Source organism: Beta vulgaris, chromosome 8 (assembly GCF_026745355.1).
Source record: "Beta vulgaris subsp. vulgaris cultivar EL10 chromosome 8, EL10.2, whole genome shotgun sequence".
Taxonomy (NCBI): domain Eukaryota; kingdom Viridiplantae; phylum Streptophyta; class Magnoliopsida; order Caryophyllales; family Amaranthaceae; genus Beta; species Beta vulgaris.
The window spans coordinates 12,079,868-12,103,636 of record NC_079209.1 but is presented as its reverse complement, the minus strand read 5'-3'; the positions used below and the strand labels follow the sequence as shown (position 1 = coordinate 12,103,636).

Below are 23,769 nucleotides of genomic sequence, written 5' to 3'. Positions count from 1 at the left end.
GATCATAAAAAAAGACATAATTTAAACTATTTTTGGTAGAGTTTTCTCTACTATTAACATAGATTAATTGATGTCCTACCAATTAGGGAATTAATAGGAAATTCTTTAGCTTTGTGTATAAAACCTTTAAGATTTCCTTTTTTTTTTTCTCATTTGGTCATGCCAGAGTTATTGGATGACTACAAATGAGCATATAAGACAATGAGCTTAGAATTCATGAATTGTAGCATAGTTGATTGCATTTTGAATCCTGAGTTAAATAAAATATCATTTTATAATTTTGTAATGGGGTTTCATATATGAATTTTATTTGTGTGTTAAACCTCTTTGGCCTACTAATGTCAATATTACGACATTGAAAGTTAAGCTAGAGAGTCTATCAAAAGTTAGGTTATGTAAATGAAGCCAATATAAATGGAGTCCTTTTCTAGTTTGAACTTCTATTCATCGCCTCAAAAGTATTTTAAATCGCCCCAAAAGTACTTTAAATCGCCCCCAAAAAAGTTGAAATTACATCTCTAACTTTTTCCTTCTTTTTCTCTAAACAACCACCACCGCCCACCTCACTCCACCACCATCCACCTCCAGCCACCACCACGCCATTGCCACAACCACCTACTTGCCACCTGGAAGGAGTCGAAATTTTTTCAGACGATGACAGCGAACGTCTGGCATGGAAGTTTGCTCCATGGGGCAAACGTCCAGACCAGATGTTCGCCCTATGGAGCGAACTTCCAGGCCAGAGGTTCGCCCATCTTCCTTAAAAAAAATTTGCCTGCTTCCAGGTGGGTTGTGGAGGAGGTGGCGGGTGGCAGTGGGGAGGTAGGTAATGGCGGGTGGTTGCAGGGGGTGACAGGTGGTGGTGGGAGGTGTCGAAAAGAGCAAGGATAAAATAGTCTATCAAAATAAATTTGGGGCGATTTTAAGTAATTTTGGGACGAAATTTAACAACCTCATGGAGTCCTTTTCTAGTTTATCAATCCTGTTTACCGACCAATTCATCGTTATAGAAGTCCTACCAACAATCATATCCATTGAATAAGGACGTGCAATCTTTTATCTAAAAAGTTGTTGGAGGATTTATTCATGCACTTGCTCAAGTCATAAAATTCATGAAGAGTGATCTACCACTTCACATGCCTTTGTTAATATCAAATATTTTGTGATATTGAAAGAGGTTTTCAAAATTCTGGAAAAAGTTCCCTCTAGGTTTTCCTTGGGAGGGTCTGCTAGTCTCGGTACTAGGGTTCCTCGTTTGGGGGCTAATCCCTAAGTTTCTGTTTCGTTTTTTCGATTAATCATGGCCACAGAACACGATAATATCACTGCTGTAGGAAGTAAGAAACTAGTAGTTACCAATGAGAGGGAGAACAAAAAAAGGAGGAGGAAGAAAGGAGACAAATTAATGATGATAACTCGGACCCGGTGGATTGGCAGGAGGATGAATCGGAAGAAGAAGATGCCAAAACGGAACTTGGTTTGGTCATTCGTATATGGACAAACCGGCACATAAATCAGACGGCCTTTACCAGTACTATGACAAATATATGGCAAGCGAAGTTTGGGTTGGACATCAAAAACATTGGAAAGAACTTGTTTGTAGCCCAGTTTCATCACTGGAAGGATAAGCAAAGAGTGATTGAGGGGCAGCCTTGGCACTTTGATCGACATGTGATATTGATGAATGACATAAAAGGTAATGTTAAACCCTCGGATATACAATTATGGGAGTTCCCGATTTGGGCTAGGGTTTATGACTTACCGTTTAAGGGGCGGTTAAATCTTGCGAATGTCACTGCGATTGGCAATAAGATAGGGACTTTCGTAAAGATGGATCAATCTGGTGCAATGGGGATCGACAAATCTGTTAGGTTGAGAGTATTGCATGATGTTCGCAAACCTTTAGTCCCTACGCTGAAGGTGAGGATGAAATCGGGAGTGGAGGAAACTTTTAATGTAAAATATGAACGACCCCCACTGTATTGTTTCTTCTGTGGGAGGGTAGGGCATGGAACTAAGGATTGTGATGACGAGGATTCGGAGGATGAAGGAGTAGTGAAGTTCGGAGGATGGCTTAAAGCATCCCCATGGAAAGTGGGGTATGTGGAAGAAAATACGATGAATAGGAGGGGAGATAAAACGTGTGCGAAGGTCCTATTTGACACGAAATCGAAAAAGAAGAAAGATGAGATTATGCATGACTCAGTGGAAGGGGTAGCAGAACAATTGGATCGATGGGCGCTGAAGGAAAAGGAGATGAAGGAAAGGATGGAACAAATAAGTATGAAGGAGATGGAGGAGTGTTGAGTCATGTAGTATTTTGATGATTGTAAACAAATGATGATTATCTAACTAACATATGTGTTTGAGATGTGCATATTACATTAACATGAAACAAGTCATCAAAGGTTGAATATATCACACTATGAAGGTATCCAACAAGTGAAGTTCCTAAAAGAGTTCTTATAAGGAACACAAATAGAGCGGTTCCTAGGTACATCCTATGAGGAACGTTGAATATGAAGTTCTGGAGCAGTTCCTGAGTGGGAGCAGCAATATAGCGTTTCAGAGTTGAAACAAGAAGTTCCTGAGCAGGAACTATGAGTGCGAAGTTTCTTAAAGGAACTAGCACACCGAAGTTCCAAAGGTGGAGCTATCAACATGCGGTTCTTGAGTTGGAGCAGCATGGAGCATGAAGGCAGAAAATAAGAGTTTATTTTCTAGGATTCATGTAAGTATATGGAAACATGAAAGGTAATGGAACAAGGTCTAAAGGAACTCGTAAGGTCAAAGGAACTTGTGGAACTTAGAGTCAAAAGTATTTTAGAGTCAATAAATCTGATGCATATTATTATCTTAATCTATAAGAATTTACTTAGAGTTTATTTCTTAATAAATCTCAACGTGGTTATATGATTTATAAATAATGTGCATTAGTTGTTTTAAGATAAGTTTTAGTTTTAAAATAAAAGATAAGTTTTAGTTTTAAAATAAAAGATAAGTTTTAGTTTTAAAATAAAAGATAAGTTTTTAATAAAATCGGTTTCTTTGGAAATATGATTTTAATTAATTTAATTTTATCTTTTCAGTTTTTGGAAAATAAAAAGCCTAGATTTATAATACGTATAATGAGTATTGTTAAAGAAATTGTCTGTCTGTTCCTCTCTAAAGGAACAGACGTGGTAGTCTATTAATCTAAGTTAAAGGAACTAACTATACAAGGAATTAGACTTAGGCGTGCAGTAATATAACGGTACAATTATGAAGTTGAGTAAGTCATGCCTAAATAATAGGAAATCAGTTTTACCCAAGTGAAAATCAGTTTTAATAGAAAATCTTTTAAGGAAAAGATTTTGTTTTTTTGAAAAAGATAAGAAAATATTTATCCGGTTTTTATGAATATTTTATTTAAAAGATAATATTTTCTTAAAGATTAAAATTAAGTTTTAATGATAAATCTATTTTATAAACTAACTGATTTTCGGATAAAGCTCAAGGAACTCCTATTACTTAGGAGTAGTGGCTAAAATATATCCACGTTCATATTGAGATCATGGGACATGATAAGGAACGTGTTCCTTCGTGTAAGGAACATCATGGGATAATGGTTTAACCACTAACACATGATTAATCCCACGTTCATTCTAAAAGACTACTATAAATATACAAGTTCAATTGAGTTTCAAATTGTCTGACTGGTGTCTTTCCATAGTGTTAGACTTATGTCATTCCATAAGTTTGGCTTAAGGAGTAGCGTTACAAAAGAAATATATTTTCTATTCCTTGTTTGAGCCAGTTCCTTTGAGTTTTCAGTTCCTACGAGTGTCATGTTCCTTTACAGTTATTCAGTTTCTATATACTAGAGTTAAACCAAATTATCAAGCGTCTGTATTTGAGTTTGGGGTTAAAGGGTTTGAGTGAACTCTTGTAATGGGAACTTGGTAAAGGGTTTGAGTGAATTCTTGTATCAAGTTTGTGTTAGGAACTTGAGTAAGTTCGAGTTAGGAACTTGAGTAAGTTCGAGTTAGGAACTTGAGTAAGTTCTTATTGTGTATGCGTAGACTTAGGGTGAAGTCTATCTAGGGGTGAAGGGTTTGAGTAAACCTTTTGTAAAGAGTTGTGTGAACTCTTGAAAGACTTAGAGTTAAGTCTAGATATAGAGTGAAGATTGTGAGAGAGTTGGAGTCTTAGTGGAACTTGAGTATGTAATAGGTTGAATCATAGGAGATTTCCTATTATAGTGAAGAGTTTAAATCCTGAGTAGGTCGTGGTTTTTCTTCTTGTATTGAGACAAGAAGTTTCCACGTAAAAATCTCTCTTGCACTTTCAGTTCCTTATTGCTTATGTTTTAAATTCCGCATTATTTGGGCAATAAGTTCCACACTACAATTCACCCCCCCCCCTCTTGTAGTGTTCCTAGTGAAATAACAATTGGTATCAGAGCCGGAACTCATTGATTAGCAGGAAACCCTGCTGAGTTAAGTTCCTGCAAGAAGAAAGAACACGTACGAGAAAGGAACTCCATCCGATGTCATTTCAAGGAACAAGTGAAGGCCGACTTTTTATACACAATTAAAAGTCACTCAAGGATTATGAACAACCCCTTTGATGTAAGTATCTCTTCCTTGAGATATTCTTTATACGCATATATTAAATTTGAACTTGTTCGTTATAGTATTTTTAGTAAGATTGTTTTATTTGGCTTTGATGTTTTTATAGAAATTTAGGATAACTTTAGCATTGTTTTTTTTCTAAAGACAAAATTCAGATTTCCAATTTCTTTAAAATATCAAAGAATCATATACTAGATTGGTTGAAGGAACAAGTTATATGGAACAATGCATATTTGTGTCTTTGGAACTTGATTTCTCATCTTAAGGAAAATCCATTATTTTTGGCATGTTATATGCGCTCATATTATTATTCATTTGCCAAATGATAGTTTTATTATGCATCAGAATATTTGAAATATTTCTTATGTCGGTACATGATGTTCCTTGTTAGTAGTGGTAGATATGTGCGTGCATCATGAATATGGATATTTTATGTTGCTCCTACTAACAAGAAAGGACCCAACATATATTTGGGTACCAAAAACCAAGAACTTGCTTATTTTGCAGGTAATGTGAAAGGAACTGACATCTCTTGATGTAGAGGTTAGTTGTTTCTAGAAAGTAATTCTAGACATGAGTTCCTATGACTACAAAAGCTAGAAAAAGTATGTAAAAGGTGAAATATATTTCTTAGGAAATTGGTAATAATCTTTACATACTATATATCTTGGTCATTATTATTATCAAATTTTATTTTTGATATCTCTTATTAATACATGATTGAAGAAGGTTATGAAAGAGAAATTGTTTTATGGTTGTTACATATATATGAATTATATCAGTCTAACTTCTCTAAAAAGTTTTTGTGCAAGTATAATTAAATTTTGTAGGTTTGTCTATGGATTTAATTAATATTGGTAAAGGAACTTATGGATGTAATAAGAGAATGATTGTCAGTTCCTCTGAAAGGAACAGACTTATTGGCACAACTAAATTGACAAACGAACTCTAATATAATCACATGAGTATAGTAATTAAGCATGAATCAACAGATCTATTAACTGATGTTTATTTTCAAATGATAATAGAAGCTTAATTAAGGCTATAATTTAGGAAGGTTTTAACGAAATTTTTTTTAACTAAGTTAAATCATTTTAAAGATTTTTTTTGGTTATGGAAAGATTTTAATAATAATAAAAAAAATAAAAAAAAAATTAAATCTTTTATATTTAAAGAAAAACCTTCTTGGATATTATTAAAAAGAACTAATATTAATTTTTTATGCTTAACAATTTCCTGGAATTTAGGAAAGTGAGATACTGGATTTAACACGTTCAATTGAACGTATACAAAGTGGCGCATGATGTGCTTGTTCCTCAAGGAAAGGAACAACGTGAAAATCCATGATCCTATGATCTAATCTCATGATTAATCTAAATAACTATTATATAGGATCTTAATTAATAAAGTTCTAAGTGTCTCTAACTAAGTGATTGAGTCAGTTAAGTAATTAAAGTCTCAGTGCCTTTATTCTCTTATAATAGCAAACTGTTCCTATTGCCTACTTATTCTATTTCCACCAAATTAAATGCATAAAATCAACTTCTCAAATCAAGAAACATTGACTATTGATTTGAAGGAAGTGATGGTAAACTAATATTAGTGGAACTACTAAATGGTATAGAAAAATACCAACATTTGGAACAAGTTTCTAATTCTTTTGAAATTAATCTTAGTTCACTTGAACAAAGCAGAAGTTCCTCTTCATATGAGACTATATTTTTTAAGGAACTTTATTTCATTATATGCTTTAATTATATTATCTCTTTTGACTAACCTACTAACATTAAAATGCACAAAGTATCTCCCTTTGGGTTTATTCTACAGATTATATTTCTTAGTTTATGGCAACCCAAAATGAAGGAACAACTTCATGTTCTTCCATAAAAGGAACGAACACATTGGGAACAAGTTTCTTCAATTAAAAGGAGAGTTCCGGAGATTATCTTTTGGATAGAAGATTCCATATGATGGCATTGCCTAGGAACTTGATTACATTTCCAGAGGAGTTTGATGATGTATGCAGGAGCAAGGAACAAGCAAGAAAAAGCAATCAATATCACTTGCTAATTAATCATCAACAAAGGAATGATTAGAAGTTGATCAACAAGACATCCTATGAGATCTTTCAAAGGAGAAAACACTGGTATTAAGTTCTTAAGCATTTGATTTAAGTGTTTTGGAAATATAGCAATAAGAATCATCTAAGGAACTTTAAAAATAGAAGCGAAGAGTAGTGTTAACAGCCCTCTAATTGTTAAACCACAAGAGCTTATAGCAAAATGATATATAATGTGTTATGAAGAGGTTGACATATTTATTATGAGACTAACTTGTTTGTTCCCAGTAAACAGGTCAAAGATGATTATTATTTGTATGTTGAACTCACAAGTTTCTGTGCAGCTAGAGTTCTTAATATGAAATATGTCACTCTAGAAAGTAATAATAGTCAGCTATATGAACGTATGGAAAAGAGCTTAAAAATGAAGATCAAGTTCAGGTTCATCAAATAAAATTTTAACTCAATGAATATGTGTAAGCAAAGTTCCTGCCCAATTAGTAGGAACAAACAATTCCAACAATCGAGTTTTTGATTCTAACTAGAACATAAGAAGTATACCTATGGCTCATTCACAGAGACATAGGCAAAGGAACTCTATACAATTAGTTGTTGAGAGGAACAACTAAACAAAGGTATTGATTTTGAGGAAACTTTTATAGCTAGGTCATGAAATAATTGAATATTTTTTTTGTTGCTTACATGGGATTTAGGTTGTTCTAAATAGATTTTCAATGCGTTTAAAATAATTTCTTTTTGCTGGAAACATCTACGAGGAACAACATCAAGTTTCTTCTTGAAAAATAATTTCAAAATGAACAATAATTTATGTTTTCGAGAGGAATTTACTTAGCAGTTGTACATCGTAATATGGATAATATTTTTGGTACACTAACTATTTTATGCAAGAGTTTTTGCTAACCTTATACGCAAATGAGTACACGAGCATGATAAGGGAACTCAACTACTCTCTTGGAGCATAATGATATTATACAAAAACATGTCAAGAACTTTTGAAGAACGATGAGTATGAGTCAAGTTGGAAATGGAAGTATCCATCAGATGTGAAGACATCAAAATGACGGAACTAACAATTCGGGAATTCAAAAGTAAGTCATCAAAATCAGTCCAGTACTTGAGGTAATTCTATAAACATGGTGAAATATGACTTAAGTTATGATGTTCCTATTCACATTAATATATTACATTGTTAAAATTTATTAATCTGAATGCATAAATTTTATAAGTCTTGCTTTAAATTATGTGAATATATGTTCTTATAATTTACCTATTCATGGACTGTTTAGAGGAACAAGACTTAATGAAGTATGACTTGAGCTATAAACATGTTCTTTTCCAAAAGTTTTGTCGAATTGGGTTCTTACACATACTAAAATTGAAAGTGATTATATGCACACTAGAGTAAATATGTTACACTTAATTTTTGTGTGTAAAGGCATATTCCCTTGCCTAAGAGTGTTAGAGGTCTCATAATAGAATTGTGGATGCTGCAAACATGAAAGTCCTAAGTTGCCAAAGATACAATGAAAGAAACCTTGTTGGAACAAGAGGTAAATTCCCTTAATATATTTCATTTCATTTAACTTTTAGAGGGAACAAACCTATTCTTAGCCAACTATCAACAGTTCAACACATTTTCTTCAAACACCCTTTGATTAATTAATTATCTTCCATTCATATCATGTCACTTCAAATATCCTAATTCCCATGTGCTCTAAATTAAAATTCATGACTTTTTATGGTTCAATGATACATAAAGAGTGATAAATGGTAAATACATTTTGAGGGGGAAGTTAAGGAAGAAGTGAGAAGCAAGTATTATATGTTTTAATAATAATTGATGCTCAGAAAGATATATCATTAGATTGAAGCTACTCATATAAGTTCCTAATGATGAAGGAATGGTAAAGAACTCAGGAGGGATAAGGAAGGAATCGATATATATGTTTACTTCTTTGTGGTTGGTAAATGTGACATTCTAGGAAAAAGTACAACATCTTGTAATGACACCCTTGTTAAAAAAAAAATAAAAAAAATAAAAAAAAAAAAAAGAAGTAAACAAGGGTGATCCAATCTTTATTATTTTCTAGAAATCAATATGTCATATATATGGTTGTGAAAATGCTTACTCATGGATTTGATGATTTGAGAAGAGGAACATAAGCGAATGATTGAAAGAACTTGACTATAAAGATGAATTCGTTAAAGTTTCTTCACTCAATGAGTTCCTCATGGCTGATTAGTTATGTAAAGTGAACTTGATAGATATATATATCAAGATTGAATGTGTGTGGGTTTGACAGATTTAAAAAGTGTGAGGTGAAGTGATTAACTATAATGATTGTTGAGAACTCTTATTATAAGTCTAAACCATAGAGCACACAATATATCTCAAGTTCCTTCTACTCAAAATTTTCCACAAACTTCTTTCATATTTCTTTGACCTGGTTATTACAATGTCCTATCTCCTAATCCATTCTTGATTTTCAAAATTGATTTTTGCTTGACTTTTATTTTCTTACCTGTCAAGTTCCTTCGATGGTTTTTGAAGTTGGGTCTTTGGATTGTGAGTTGGAAATTTGTGTAACACATGCATCCTAAGTTTGAAAATTTGAGATTTTGAGCTTTTGGGACTAACAAGTGCTTAACCATGATGGTGGTAAGTGTAGCATATAAAATATGTGTATATGATTAACCTAAAATAAATGTGTGCAAGATGATCCTTTTCGATAATGACAAAAGGGGGAAGAATATGTATGATGCTTATAGTCAAATATAGTTAAGTCTATATCCTTCTATGATGCTTATGGTCAAATATAGTTAAGCTTATCCTTCTATGATGAATGTTCTTTATATGATGTGTTTATTTATATTGATATCTCATTCATATACATGCATGACTTGTTAATTGTGGGGAATTAAAGTACATCGTTTATTGCTTAATTTGTGATAAGCATCATTTGTTTGTCATCATCAAAAAAGGGGGAAATTGTTGAGTCATGTAGTATTTTGATGATTGTAAACAAATGATGATTATCTAACTAAACATTATGTGTTTGAGATGTGCATATTACATTAACATGAAACAAGTCATCAAAGGTTGAATATATCACACATGAAGGTATCCAACAAGTGAAGTTCCTAAAAGAGTTCTTATAAGGAACACAAATAGAGCGGTTCCTAGGTACATCCTATGAGGAACGTTGAATATGAAGTTCTGGAGCAGTTCTGAGTGGGAACAGCAATATAGCGTTTCAGAGTTGAAACAAGAAGTTCCTGAGCAGGAACTATGAGTGCGAAGTTTCTTAAAGGAACTAGCACACCGAAGTTCCAAAGGTGGAGCTATCAACATGCGGTTCTTGAGTTGGAGCAGCATGGAGCATGAAGGCAGAAAATAAGAGTTTATTTTCTAGGATTCATGTAAGTATATGGAAACATGAAAGGTAATGGAACAAGGTCTAAAGGAACTCGTAAGGTCAAAGGAACTTGTGGAACTTAGAGTCAAAAGTATTTTAGAGTCAATAAATCTGATGCATATTATTATCTTAATCTATAAGAATTTACTTAGAGTTTATTTCTTAATAAATCTCAACGTGGTTAATATTTATAAATAATGTGCATTAGTTGTTTTAAGATAAGTTTTAGTTTAAAATAAAAGATAAGTTTTAGTTTAAAATAAAAGATAAGTTTAGTTTTAAAGATAAGTTTTAGTTTTAAAATAAAAGATAAGTTTTAATAAAATCGGTTTCTTTGGAAATATGATTTTAATTAATTTAATTTTATCTTTTCAGTTTTTGGAAAATAAAAAGCCTAGATTTATAATACGTATAATGAGTATTGTTAAAGAAATTGTCTGTCTGTTCCTCTCTAAAGGAACAGACGTGGTAGTCTATTAATCTAAGTTAAAGGAACTAACTATTACAAGGAATAGACTTAGGCGTGCAGTAATATAACGGTACAATTATGAAGTTGAGTAAGTCATGCCTAAATAATAGGAAATCAGTTTTACCCAAGTGAAAATCAGTTTTAATAGAAAATCTTTTAAGGAAAAGATTTTGTTTTTTGAAAAAGATAAGAAAATATTTATCCGGTTTTTATGAATATTTTATTTAAAAGATAATATTTTCTTAAAGATTAAAATTAAGTTTTAATGATAAATCTATTTTATAAACTAACTGATTTTCGGATAAAGCTCAAGGAACTCCTATTACTTAGGAGTGTGGCTAAAATATATCCACGTTCATATTGAGATCATGGGACATGATAAGGAACGTGTTCCTTCGTGTAAGGAACATCATGGGATAATGGTTTAACCACTAACACATGATTAATCCCACGTTCATTCTAAAAGACTACTATAAATATACAAGTTCAATTGAGTTTCAAATTGTCTGACTGGTGTCTTTCCATAGTGTTAGACTTATGTCATTCCATAAGTTTGGCTTAAGGAATAGCGTTACAAAAGAAATATATTTTCTATTCCTTGTTTGAGCCAGTTCCTTTGAGTTTTCAGTTCCTACGAGTGTCATGTTCCTTTACAGTTATTCAGTTTCTATATACTAGAGTTAAACCAAATTATCAAGCGTCTGTATTTGAGTTTGGGGTTAAAGGGTTTGAGTGAACTCTTGTAATGGGAACTTGGTAAAGGGTTTGAGTGAATTCTTGTATCAAGTTTGTGTTAGGAACTTGAGTAAGTTCGAGTTAGGAACTTGAGTAAGTTCTTATTGTGTATGCGTAGACTTAGGGTGAAGTCTATCTAGGGGTGAAGGGTTTGAGTAAACCTTTTGTAAAGAGTTGTGTGAACTCTTGAAAGACTTAGAGTTAAGTCTAGAGTATAGAGTGAAGATTGTGAGAGAGTTGGAGTTCTTAGTGGAACTTGAGTATGTAATAGGTTGAATCATAGGAGATTTCCTATTATAGTGAAGAGTTTAAATCCTGAGTAGGTCGTGGTTTTTCTTCTTGTATTGAGACAAGAAGTTTCCACGTAAAAATCTCTCTTGCACTTTCAGTTCCTTATTGCTTATGTTTTAAATTCCGCATTATTTGGGCAATAAGTTCCACACTACAATTCACCCCCCCCCTCTTGTAGTGTTCCTAGTGAAATAACAAGGAGGATAATGCTGTTGAGGTGAGCACCGAAGGTGTGAAGGCTAATGTAGTTGAGGTGAGCGATGAAGGTGCGAAGGCTATTGTAGTTCTGGGCCAAGAGGTCCCCAACGAAGCGATGGTTGTTGATAAAGCCTCTAAGTCACTTCTCTCCCTGGAAAACGTGAAAGCTGTGCATGGCAAGGGAACAAAAAAATGGAAGAGAGAAGCAAGAAAAAAGGAAGTGGCAGGTGGAGGCATTACTCTCTCCATAGGCCACAAAAGAAATGAGAGAGATGAAAATCTTACTGGGATAACTGAAGTAGAAATTGAAGAACTGAGGTACTTGAAGAGAGTTGGACTAAGCACGAAAGACACAGAGGTGACAAAGGTTCAATTTGCTGATGAAGAAGTGGCGGGCCCCACACATTGGGCTCTTGGTGACCAATGAAACACATCATATCATGGAATTGCAGAGGGTTGGGGAGCCCTACTGCAATAAATGCTTTGAGGAGGCTTTTATCCTCTGAAAATCCCCAAATTGTCTTCTTATCGGAGACAAAACAAAAATCGCATGAAATGGAACACATAAAAAAGAAGTTAAGATGGGAGCATATACTAGCAGTTGATTGCGTTGGTGAGGGCAGGCAGAGAAAAGGAGGGTTGGCTATATTATGGCGTCATGAGGTACAAATCCAGGTAACGTCTTTTTCACAAAATCACATAGACGTTATGGTTGATGATGAGGTCTTAGGAGAATGGAGATTTACTGGGGTTTATGGTTTCCCGGAGGAGGAGAACAAAGAGAGAAAGGGTGCTTTAATGGAGGCTTTAGCGCGAGCTACGGAGGTCCCTTGGTTGTGTGGCGGGGATTTCAATCTTATGTTATCTGCAAGTGAGAAAAAGGGTGGTAGTGGTTTCAATGTCCGAGAAGCTGAAATATTCAGACGAGCAGTTGAGGTGTGCAATTTTAGGGATATGGGCTATGTGGGTTATGAATTTACATGGTCCAATAATAGAGGAGGGGAGGCAAATGTTCAAGAGCGTCTTGATCGTTTTCTCATGAACGAGATGTGGCATGCGAAGTTCCCAGGCTCATTTGTGTCTCACCTGACTAAAAGAAAATCCGATCACTTACCCATTATAGTTAGCGTCCGAGGTGCTCAAGAGGTAGGGGGGCATCGAAACAAAATTAGACGTTTTCGATTTGAGGCGATGTGGTTGAGGGAAGCTGAGAGTGTGGATGTGGTAAAGGATGCATGGAGGATGGGTGACGATACAGGAGTCAATATTGCCCGTACTGCTAATAAGTTGACAACTTGGAATAAGAAGACATTTGGAAATACGGCCAAAGAAATTCGTTTATGCCAAGCCCAAATGAAGGAACTCATGGAACAAGAGCCTACGGAGCACGTTATGCACCAAATGCGATGCATTGATAGTCGCATAGATGAGTTGGAGAAAAGGGAGGAAACGTAATGGCACCAACGAAGTCGACAAAATTGGGTAGAAGGGGGTGATAAAAATCACTTACTTTCATCGAAAAGCAAATCAACGGGAACAAAGAAATAATGTGCGTCGAATTTGTAATGAAGCTGGCACTTGGTTTGAGGATGAGGATGAAATTACGGAGTGTTTTGCTAATTATTTCGAGCATTTGTTTCATACTAATGGCAGCAATGAAATGGCGCCGGTCTTAGACCTTGTTAGTCCCATGATTTCTTCGGAGATGGCAGCGCAAATAGGGGCACCATTTCGACGTGAAGAAGTGAGTGAAGCCTTGTCTCAAATGCACCCAAACAAGGCGCCAGGGCCCGACGGCATGAATGTCATGTTCTATCAGACGTTTTGGGATCACATAGGTGAGGATGTTATCAATAAAGTGCTAAATTTGCTGAATAGTGTTGATAATATTGGAGGGGTCAATCAAATACATATTGTATTAATCCCAAAAAAGAAACACTGTGAGACACCTGCAGATTTTCGCCCAATTAGCCTTTGCAATGTGATGTATAAACTTGTGTCTAAAGTGTTGGCAAACAGAATGAAAGTAGTGCTGCCGATGATTATTCATGAGAATCAAAGTGGTTTTGTGCCTGGCAGATTGATCACTGAAAATGTACTTGTAGCATATGAGTGCTTCCATTTTTTGCGGAAAAAGAAAACCGGAAAAAGAGGGTACTTGGGGCTTAAACTTGATATGAGTAAGGCGTACGATCGAGTGGAATGGAGTTTCCTTGAACATATGATGCTAAAATTGGGGTTCCCTGGCAATTATACGACTTTGGTGATGAATTGTGTGAGATCTGCCACTTTTTCAGTCCTAGTTAACGGACAACCTTCACGTACATTTAATCCATCCCGGGGGCTGCGCCAAGGTGACCCTTTGTCACCATTCTTGTTTGTGCTATGTGCTGAAGGTCTATCTGTTTTATTACGAGATGCTGAAGAAAAAAAGTTTATACATGGAATTAAAATAGGGCGGAGAGTTAGTCCTATATCTCACCTCTTTTTTGCAGATGATAGTCTATTATTTATCCGAGCCACGGAGGATGAAGTAGACAATGTGATGGAGGTCCTATCTATCTATGAAGCTGCGTCTGGGCAGAAACTGAATATGGAAAAGTCGGAAATGTCCTATAGCCGAAACCTGGAGCCGGAGAAGATTAATATCCTTCAGATGAAGTTGAACTTTAAGGCAGTGGAGGGACATGAGAAATATTTGGGTCTACCTACATTTATAGGGAGCTCAAAAAAACGTGTTTTCCAAGTAATTCAGGATCGTGTCTGGAAAAAGTTAAAAGGATGGAAAGGACAATGTCTTTCACAAGCTGGCAGAGAGGTTCTAATCAAAGCTGTGGCGCAGGCTATACCAACATATGCAATGCAGTGCTTCAAAATTCCAAAAAGCATCATAGAGGGAATTGAAAAAATGTGTCGTAGTTTCTTTTGGGGTCAACAAGCGGAAGAGAGGAAAACGGCGTGGGTTGCTTGGGAAAAATTGTTTCTCCCTAAGAAGGAAGGCGGTTTGGGTATTCGAAATTTTGAGTTTTTTAACCGGGCGCTTCTAGCAAAGCAAGCATGGCGTATCCTCACTCAACCGAATTTGTTGATGACAAGGGTGCTAAAAAATAAATATTTCCCGAAAAGTACGTTCTTAGAGGCAAAGGTGAGTCCTAGTATGAGTTTTACGTGCCGTTCAATTTTTGAGGCTCGACATGTGATTGAAAAAGGGATGTGTAGAGTGATAGGGGATGGGAAGGATACAAAAATATGGCATGACCCTTGGGTGCCAAAGCTGCGGCAGTGTCGGGTTGAAAGGCAAGATGATGAGGGTGCAAATGAGAGACATCATCTGGTTAGTGAGCTTATGACAGAAGATGGATGGAATGTTACGTTGATTAATACCATATTTCACCCCTGGGAAAGCCGAGCAATCCAAAGTATCCCGGTATCCATGTACAGAAATGCAGACGCATGGATGTGGATATACTCCAAGAACGGTCAATTCACGGTGCGGAGTGCCTATTTTAATGAACTTCTCTCGGCTCGCAAGAACGCACCGTCGTCATCTCATAACAGTAGCAGGAGAGTGTGGCAGCAACTGTGGTCATTGAAAATACCTCCGAAAGCTAAGCTTTTTGGATGGAAAGTGCTCAAGAATGGGATTCCGACAAAGCGCAATCTTCAAACTCGAGGTATGTGCAATAGTAGTGAGTGTCCTAGATGTGGTGAAGAGGAAGAAAACATAGAACATCTGTTGATGAAATGTAGGGAGAGCGAACGGATATGGTATTTTTCACCTCTGAGAATCGAAATAGACAAAGTGGGCAATATGAGTTTTAAGGAATGGGTGCATAGTTTGATGGATAGAACAAAAGAGCCAGAGTGGTGGGCGCTTTTTTGGATGTTGATATGGAATATATGGCTTAGTAGAAATGGTTGGGTGTTTGATCAAAAGAGGATGGACTTCATGAATGTAGTGGACCGTGCTGTGCGTGGAACAAATGAGTTCATCATGGAGCGTGATAGGAGGGCATCAAGGAGTAGTATAGAGGATGGGGTAGAGGAAGTACGGTGGAAAGCGCCAGAAGAGGGGATAATGAAGCTGAACTGTGATGCGGCTCTAATAAAAGGGGTCGGTATATATTGGAATGGGGAGTGTGGTGCGTGACTCGCTGGGGGAGGTTGTGGTGGCTACATGTTGTGGGATGATGGCTGTTGATCTCCCAGAGCTTGCTGAAGCGCTAAGTATGAGGCATGGACTGAAAATGGCTGCGGAAGCAGGATTGAGGAATTTGGTTGTTGAGACGGATTGCCAGAAGCTTGCTACTCATCTTCAAGGTCGAAGGAAAGAGGACACTCCCTTTGGGCGCATCGTTGCTGACATCCTCGCCTTAGCGGCGCAATGTAATCAAGTTAGTTTTGCTCATGTGAGGAGAAACGGAAATATAGTAGCTCATAATCTAGCCCAATTATGTAAAACCAACATGGATAGTAAAGTTTGGTTTGAGGAGTTTCCTATAGAAGTTAGTAGTGCTGTAATGGTAGACAAAAGTTTTACTTAATAATATCTCTTTATTTTCCGGTCAAAAAAAAAGAAAGAGGTTTTCAAAGATTCCTTGCCTCTAAATGGAGGCATTAGGCTTTGGTTTACATGTCACGAGATATACTTAGTGGACAAACTTCTTTGTCCATGTCAAGGCTATAATTGACTTTATGTTTTTGGCTTGATTACCTTACTACAGCTTCACTTTTAGGCTTCCATGTTTTGCCAATAAAATAAGACAAACTTGATATACATGACGTATTGATTGAATAACTACTATACTATAATCGAGAGTCGTCGCTTAGTGGAAAATTTGTGGGTGCTTTCCAACTAATCCCAAGAAACCAAGGCGAAAGAAAACCAAATCATCAAATTCATCTCCAAAATCTGGCTCAACAAGATCGTCGTCGCGATCATCGAAATCTCGGTCTGTGCTAGGGGTCATACATGTATTGTGATAATAACCCCCCAACCTCTAGAAAATCAATGTGTATAAAATACCAAAGGTATATTATAAAACAGCTGGAAAATCTTAATAATATTGACTGGTTTTCTTGATTTCCACCTTCAAATTCTCCTCACATCCTGACTGACTTCCATTTGAGAATCATGCTTCTCCACCACCCTCTCTGATCCTTCTTCAACCAAACTCCCCTTAACCACACCCTCCCTATTCCCAAGAGAAAAAGCACCTGAATAAACCACCTCAAATTCTTCCTTCTAATCCACAAATTTGAGGACTATACATTCCATAATTATACCACTCTCTTTCTCTCTTTGTCTTTCTCTGTCTATCATTGTTGCTCAATGCATCTGAGCTTCAAAATCAGAAGAAAAGACAAAGAAAGAAGAAAATAACTTGCTAAGCTTATTTGGTTTTAAATCTCCAAAAACAGGTAATGTATATTTATTAATTACTCTGTTTTTTATTTATTTGGGCACCTTTAATTTTGCTTGAGGTGTATTTTATGAGAAATTTTCTGATAATAAAGATAGAATGATACCAAACCCGATTTTACAAGGGAACTTTTCATTCCATTTTTAGAAACTTATACCTCACTATTTACCTTTTTGTATGCTTTTTTTCTGCTTTTCTTTCACAAAATACTCTGTTCTGAAGCATTATCTTGCTCTATTTTTTTCAGGCAAAAAAGGAGTTCCTTTTCTTTGTTTGTTCGTTTGTTTGTTTGTTTGTTTGTTTGTTTGTTCCTCTCTTCAAATTATTTCTGCAATGACGACCAAGATTAGAGGAATGTGCAAAGGATCATTCAAATACATCTCACAAATATTTGGTAAATTTTACACTTCATTTCCTCATTTTCTTGGGTAATTTAAAGTTGTATTTTGAAGATAAAATATTTATGTAAATTGGGTAATTTAAACAGTGGTTAAAGAACGTGAGTTGGAGATTGGGAATCCAACAGATGTAAAACATGTGGCTCACATTGGTTGGGATGGTCCAGATGGTACAACTCCTAGTTGGGTATGTTGTTCTATTAAATTTATCTTTCTGTTGCATCAAAAAAAAAAAATTATCTTTGTGCACTTAAAGCTCATTTGTATAAATTTAAATACTTTAAATTTTATTTGGAATTGGAATTAATGGTTCATTTATTGAACAATGCAGATGAGTGAATTTGGAACAGGTTCAGAATTGAATATGGGATCTGTGGGTAGTGTGGGTGGTTCAAGAGATCAGACATGGACATCTCAAGGTATACTATTTACTAGTAGCGTAGGATTCTATGAGTATTGTGTAACTCTTTAACATTAAATTGGTTAGATTTTATTTTTAGAAAAAAAAAATTTACGACAGTATAACTCGAAAATAAGACTCTTGAATCTTCTTTTTATACGATCATAAAAAAAGACATAATTTAAACTATTTTTGGTAGAGTTTTCTCTACTATTAACATAGATTAATTGATGTCTTACCAATTAGGGAATTAATAGGAAATTCTTTAGCTTTGTGTATAAAACCTTTAAGATTTCCTTTTTTTTTCTCATTTGGTCATGCCAGAGTTGTTGGATGACTACAAATGAGCATATAAGACAATGAGCTTAGAATTCATGAATTGTAGCATAGTTGATTGCATTTTGAATCCTGAGTTAAATAAAATATCATTTTATAATTTTTGTAATGGGGTTTCATATATGAATTTTATTTGTGTGTTAAACCTCTTTGGCCTACTAATGTCAATATTACGACATTGAAAGTTAAGCTAGAGAGTCTATCAAAAGTTAGGTTATGTAAATGAAGCCAATATAAATGGAGTCCTTTTCTAGTTTGAACTTCTATTCATCGCCTCAAAAGTATTTTAAATCGCCCCAAAAGTACTTTAAATAGCCCCCAAAAAAGTTGAAATTACATCTCTAACTTTTTCCTTCTTTTTCTCTAAACAACCACCACCGCCCACCTCACTCCACCACCATCCACCTCCAGCCACCACCACGCCATTGCCACAGCCACCTACTTGCCACCTGGAAGGAGTCGAAATTTTTTCAGACGATGACAGCGAACGTCTGGCATGGAAGTTTGCTCCATGGGGCAAACGTCCAGACCAGATGTTCGCCCTATGGAGCGAACTTCCAGGCCAGAGGTTCGCCCATCTTCCTTAAAAAAAAATTTGCCTGCTTCCAGGTGGGTTGTGGAGGAGGTGGCGGGTGGCAGTTGGGAGGTAGGTAATGGCGGGTGGTTGCAGGGGGTGACAGGTGGTGGTGGGAGGTGTCGAAAAGAGCAAGGATAAAATAGTCTATCAAAATAAATTTGGGGCGATTTTAAGTAATTTTGGGACGAAATTTAACAACCTCATGGAGTCCTTTTCTAGTTTATCAATCCTGTTTACCGACCAATTCATCGTTATAGAAGTCCTACCAACAATCATATCCATTGAATAAGGACGTGCAATCTTTTATCTAAAAAGTTGTTGGAGGATTTATTCATGCACTTGCTCAAGTCATAAAATTCATGAAGAGTGATCTACCACTTCACATGCCTTTGTTAATATCAAATATTTTGTGATATTGAAAGAGGTTTTCAAAGATTCCTTGCCTCTAAATGGAGGCATTAGGCTTTGGTTTACATGTCACGAGATATACTTAGTGGACAAACTTCTTTGTCCATGTCAAGGCTATAATTGACTTTATGTTTTTGGCTTGATTACCTTACAGCTTCACTTTTAGGCTTCCATGTTTTGCCAATAAAATAAGACAAACTTGATATACATGACGTATTGATTCAATAACTACTATACTATATTCGAGAGTCGTCGCTTAGTGGATAATTTGTGGGTGCTTTCCCTCTATGGTTCCACATAATTTATCGAATATAAGTAAAATTGTAAATTATCATTCGCATATCTGATATACCAGAATATTTATAAGATATACCAAAATATAATTGTATTCTAGTGTTGAAAGGATGACAACTACTAGACATAAATTATTTAAAAGAGCAAAAATGAAGAATTTGGGGGAACAAATATAAATTTGTCTTTCTATTTCACCTCAAAAATGAAAAGAGTCGAATTTAACATTTCAATACACATATTTAAGTATGGTAACTATTTGAATGTGCTAGTCCATAAAACATGAAAGAAACATGGAAAATTACGTAGGAGAAAACTTATGATTATCTAAGATAATAATGTAAAAATATTGCTCTTTATTAGCTCGAAACCAAATGAAGTACAAAAATGTGTCACGCCTAATGATTGTGATCCAATGCACGTATGCAATATAATTTTCCAATTTTAACACTAATAATACTCCTCTTGTACAATTTTCAATGCACTTTTTCACAATTAATATTATTTGATTATGCGTTCAAATGGACAAGATCATATGCAAATTACTTAGCTGTAAGTCTGCAACTGATTCCTGTTATATTGTGGTAAGATGTTACAGATTTTGAGCGGAGCTTTGGACGACAAACATCAACTGCTAAATTGAGCAACTTTCCGCCAACAAATATACCAACTAATCCCAAGAAACCAAGGCGAAAGAAAACCAAATCATCAAATTCATCTCCAAAATCTGGCTCAACAAGATCGTCGTCGCGATCATCGAAATCTCGGTCTGTGCTAGGGGAGAGCGAGGCAGGAGATAGCAGGCGCAGTAGCGTGAACTTGTAGATTATCTTGGAGATTTTAACATGATATTAATTGACTTTCAATGTGCATAGAAAAAATGGTTTTTTGAAAAATTAAACTCTTCCTTTTGTATTCTAAGGAAATGTGATCTACTGCAAAATATTAGAAACGGGATTTTATGGTAAACTTATGAATTTTAGGCAAAAACAAATTAGTTGAACGATGAAAAGAGTGTAAAAGATTAATTAGGAATGGTTGCTTGAAAATTCTTTTGTCAGAAACAAATAAAAATATGCAAAGGTTCAGTGGATGATTTTAGCATATGAATGACTGCAGTTTAAACAAATGTCATGTGGTTGGGAGTGAAAACTTCTGTATGGGGAAATCAATATCCTGCCAAGTTTTGACAGTCATAAAATTCACGTGCTTGGACTTATATTACACGGCTTTTTCTTACAATTTTTAATTCAGTGAATTAGCAGATGGTGCCCTAATGCATCATTACTATGGTCTTGGAATTGACTCTGATTAGGGGCAGCCAAGAAGGGGGATATGTTTTATAAGAGAACGTCTTTTTTATTTGTGACTGGGCTGAACTACTCTAAAACAAGGAGTTTGATTTTATTTTTTACTACAAAGGACGTAGGATAGATTAAGTTATGGGCCTAGTCGCAGCCGAAGTTACAAGTTCACAATTTGGGCCATTATAGTTTTGAAAATCCAGCTTCAAATCATTGTCAATCCTAATAAGTTTAGTAGAGACTAGAGAAGGGGTCAAAATTCATTCTAGATAAAAAACTACTCCGCATATCCTTTCGATCTTGCTTGTTTTGCTATTTCGTCTGTTGGAACATTTGCCTCCCTCCTCTTAAACATGAAGGTTCCTCCTGCTTGCTTTAGGAGTTGTTAGAATTCGTGTTTAGGGAGGTTGAAAATCATAAGAAGAATAAGATGAAGCCATTGATGAGCAAGAGGTTGAAGAACAGTAAAGGAGAGAAGATAGAGAAAATGTAAAGTTACATTTTTTATTATTATGTAAAGGTGAGCAAGAATATTATAACATCTACCTATTTATACTAATTACCCTAATTACAATAGGTAACAAAATTAATGCTAGAATTACAACTAACAACCTAACAAGAATATCTAAACTCTAACAACCTAATATCTATACTTCAACATCCCCCCGCAAACTGGAAATGGTTGAACAACCATTTTCAGTTTGAACTTTCAAAGTGAACTTCAAACTGGACAACCAGATGTTGCTGCTGTATGCAATTGAAAAATGAACCTTCACTTGTGGGCTTGGTAACTTGCAGTCATCTGCTAGAATGAAGAAGTAGAATAGGAACTTTATTTGTTGTTGTAATATGGCTTCAGGTGCTGCACCATATACCACTAGGTAGTAATATACCAACAGGAAATACCACAATGCACCGAACTTTTTGAAAATAGAAATCCAATATACTTTGCAACTTCTTGTCCTCTGAAGCAACCACCAATCAAAACCATATACACCATAACTCCAATGTAAGATGTTTGTAGAACCAAGAAAAGGGAAGAAGAGAAGATGAAAAAAAAAAAAAAAAAGGAATGAAGATAGAAATGATAGGAAAAGAAGTAAGAGTGAATATGGAAGGGAGATAGAAAGAAAGAAACAACAAAAAAAAAATGTGGACCACTATGGGTCTTGAAAGAACCACATTTATGTGTGTCAAAATAAGCCTTTATGGGCATCAAAACAAGCCACTATGGGCATCAAAACAAGCCACTATGGGCATAACAAAGCCAACTATGGGCAAACAAAGCCGCTATGGGCATAACAAGCCACTATGGGCAACAAGCCTCTATGGGCAAACAAGCCACTAAGGGCAAAATGACCAATTATGGGTCTTAGAAAGAAGCCTCTATGGGCGAAATTGACCAACTATGGGTCACAAAACATGCCTCTATAGGCAGAAAAAAAAATGATCTCTAAGGAAAGAATTTGTATGGGTCACAAGAAAATGTAATTTGTGAAAGAAAAAGAAATGGAGAAGATGGATGAGGTAATACATTGTAGGACCATAAATCTTTATACCAATCCAACACCTCATGATGGTACTGATGCAACATTATGTTATTATCAGGTGCAAGTTCAACAAACTCAAAATCATAAGCACCTAAACACTTCAAGTTCACGACAAATACAACAGTAATCCATCCATGCATTATAAATGCCCATTAATTGTTCATCCCATGAATCAAGCCCCATTCAATAGCATAGTCACAATGATCAGAAAGCCTTGCAAGAGATTGAGATTACCAGCCACAACCAATCAACAAAAATACAGTAAGAACCCAGCACAACAAACCCAGAAAATGTTGTCTATCTACAAAATGGATTCACCAGCAAACTTCAAACCAAAAATCACCAAGAAACCACATAAGACTCCAAAATAATTTCCCACAAAAAAGAAACCTCCAACTTTCTTTAATCAATATCAATATCAACCAATTAACTCAGCAAGAACCCAAAAAATACTTCAATTAACCACCAAAATTCATCTCAAGACAATTTTAGAAGTGCAACAACAAAAGTAGTAGAACATACTACGAGCTTGGATTAAAGAAAACCAAACCAGAAAATCAGGAACTCAAATACCCAGAAATTGAGTTTTCGTGCCCATAAAACATTCCACAATCCAAGTGAGTTCACGAATCCCACAAATCAAATACCCAGAAAATCTTGAACCGAAAAATAGAATGAAATCTTCAATGCTTCGAATAAGTGAAGGATTGCATATATAATTCGAAGAGTAGCGAAAATTCGCGAGCAACAACAACAAGAACATATCAAATCACTACCAAAACAAAATTCCCAAATACTGGTGGAAATTCGAAACCTTCGATCAGTACCAGAGAGAGAAAAAAAAATATCCAGAATCTTGAAAGAACTGAATCAAGAAGGATGAAGTTGAGGAATCAGCAAATGAATCTGACGGACTGACGCTGATTGTGATGAAATCAATTCAAAAAAACTCGAAATAGAAAATGAATTAACAGAACGAATTGGAGAGAAATGGTGATTTCAGATTCGCGAATCAACATTATCGCAAAAAGAACCCTAGAAATTAGGGGGAAAAAAAACTTAAGAATCTATAAATTGTTCGATTCAAGGTTCGAAAAGATAATTTGTGAATGAATTAGGTGATAAATGGTCAAATGAAACCTAATTGCTCAATTTTGAGCGTGAATTCAGACATTTTCGAACAGAAAATTTTTCAGAAAATTATGACGAATTAGAGATTTGATTTGAACAAAAATTTTGTGCGGAATTTACGAGCTAGGATCATTCCTGCTCTGATACCA

General features: G+C 35.4%; 1 protein-coding gene across 2 annotated transcripts; it reads left to right on the top strand.

The window, feature by feature from the left end:
* Positions 1-828: 828 nt before the first annotated feature.
* LOC104882819 (CRIB domain-containing protein RIC10) lies at positions 829-20,501 on the top strand. 2 transcript variants are annotated; one of them, XM_048634871.2, is made up of 6 exons: positions 829-1,177; positions 16,386-17,223; positions 17,473-17,619; positions 17,713-17,810; positions 17,955-18,042; positions 20,225-20,501. In XM_048634871.2, exons 3-6 carry the CDS (start codon positions 17,559-17,561, stop codon positions 20,458-20,460), a joined length of 483 nt encoding a protein of 160 aa, XP_048490828.1. In that variant the 5' UTR covers positions 829-1,177; positions 16,386-17,223; positions 17,473-17,558; the 3' UTR covers positions 20,461-20,501. The 2 variants fall into 2 exon arrangements, with proteins under 2 accessions (XP_048490828.1, XP_048490829.1); XM_048634872.2 differs by having other exon boundaries at positions 831-1,177; positions 20,234-20,501.
* The last annotated feature ends 3,268 nt before the right edge of the window (positions 20,502-23,769 follow it).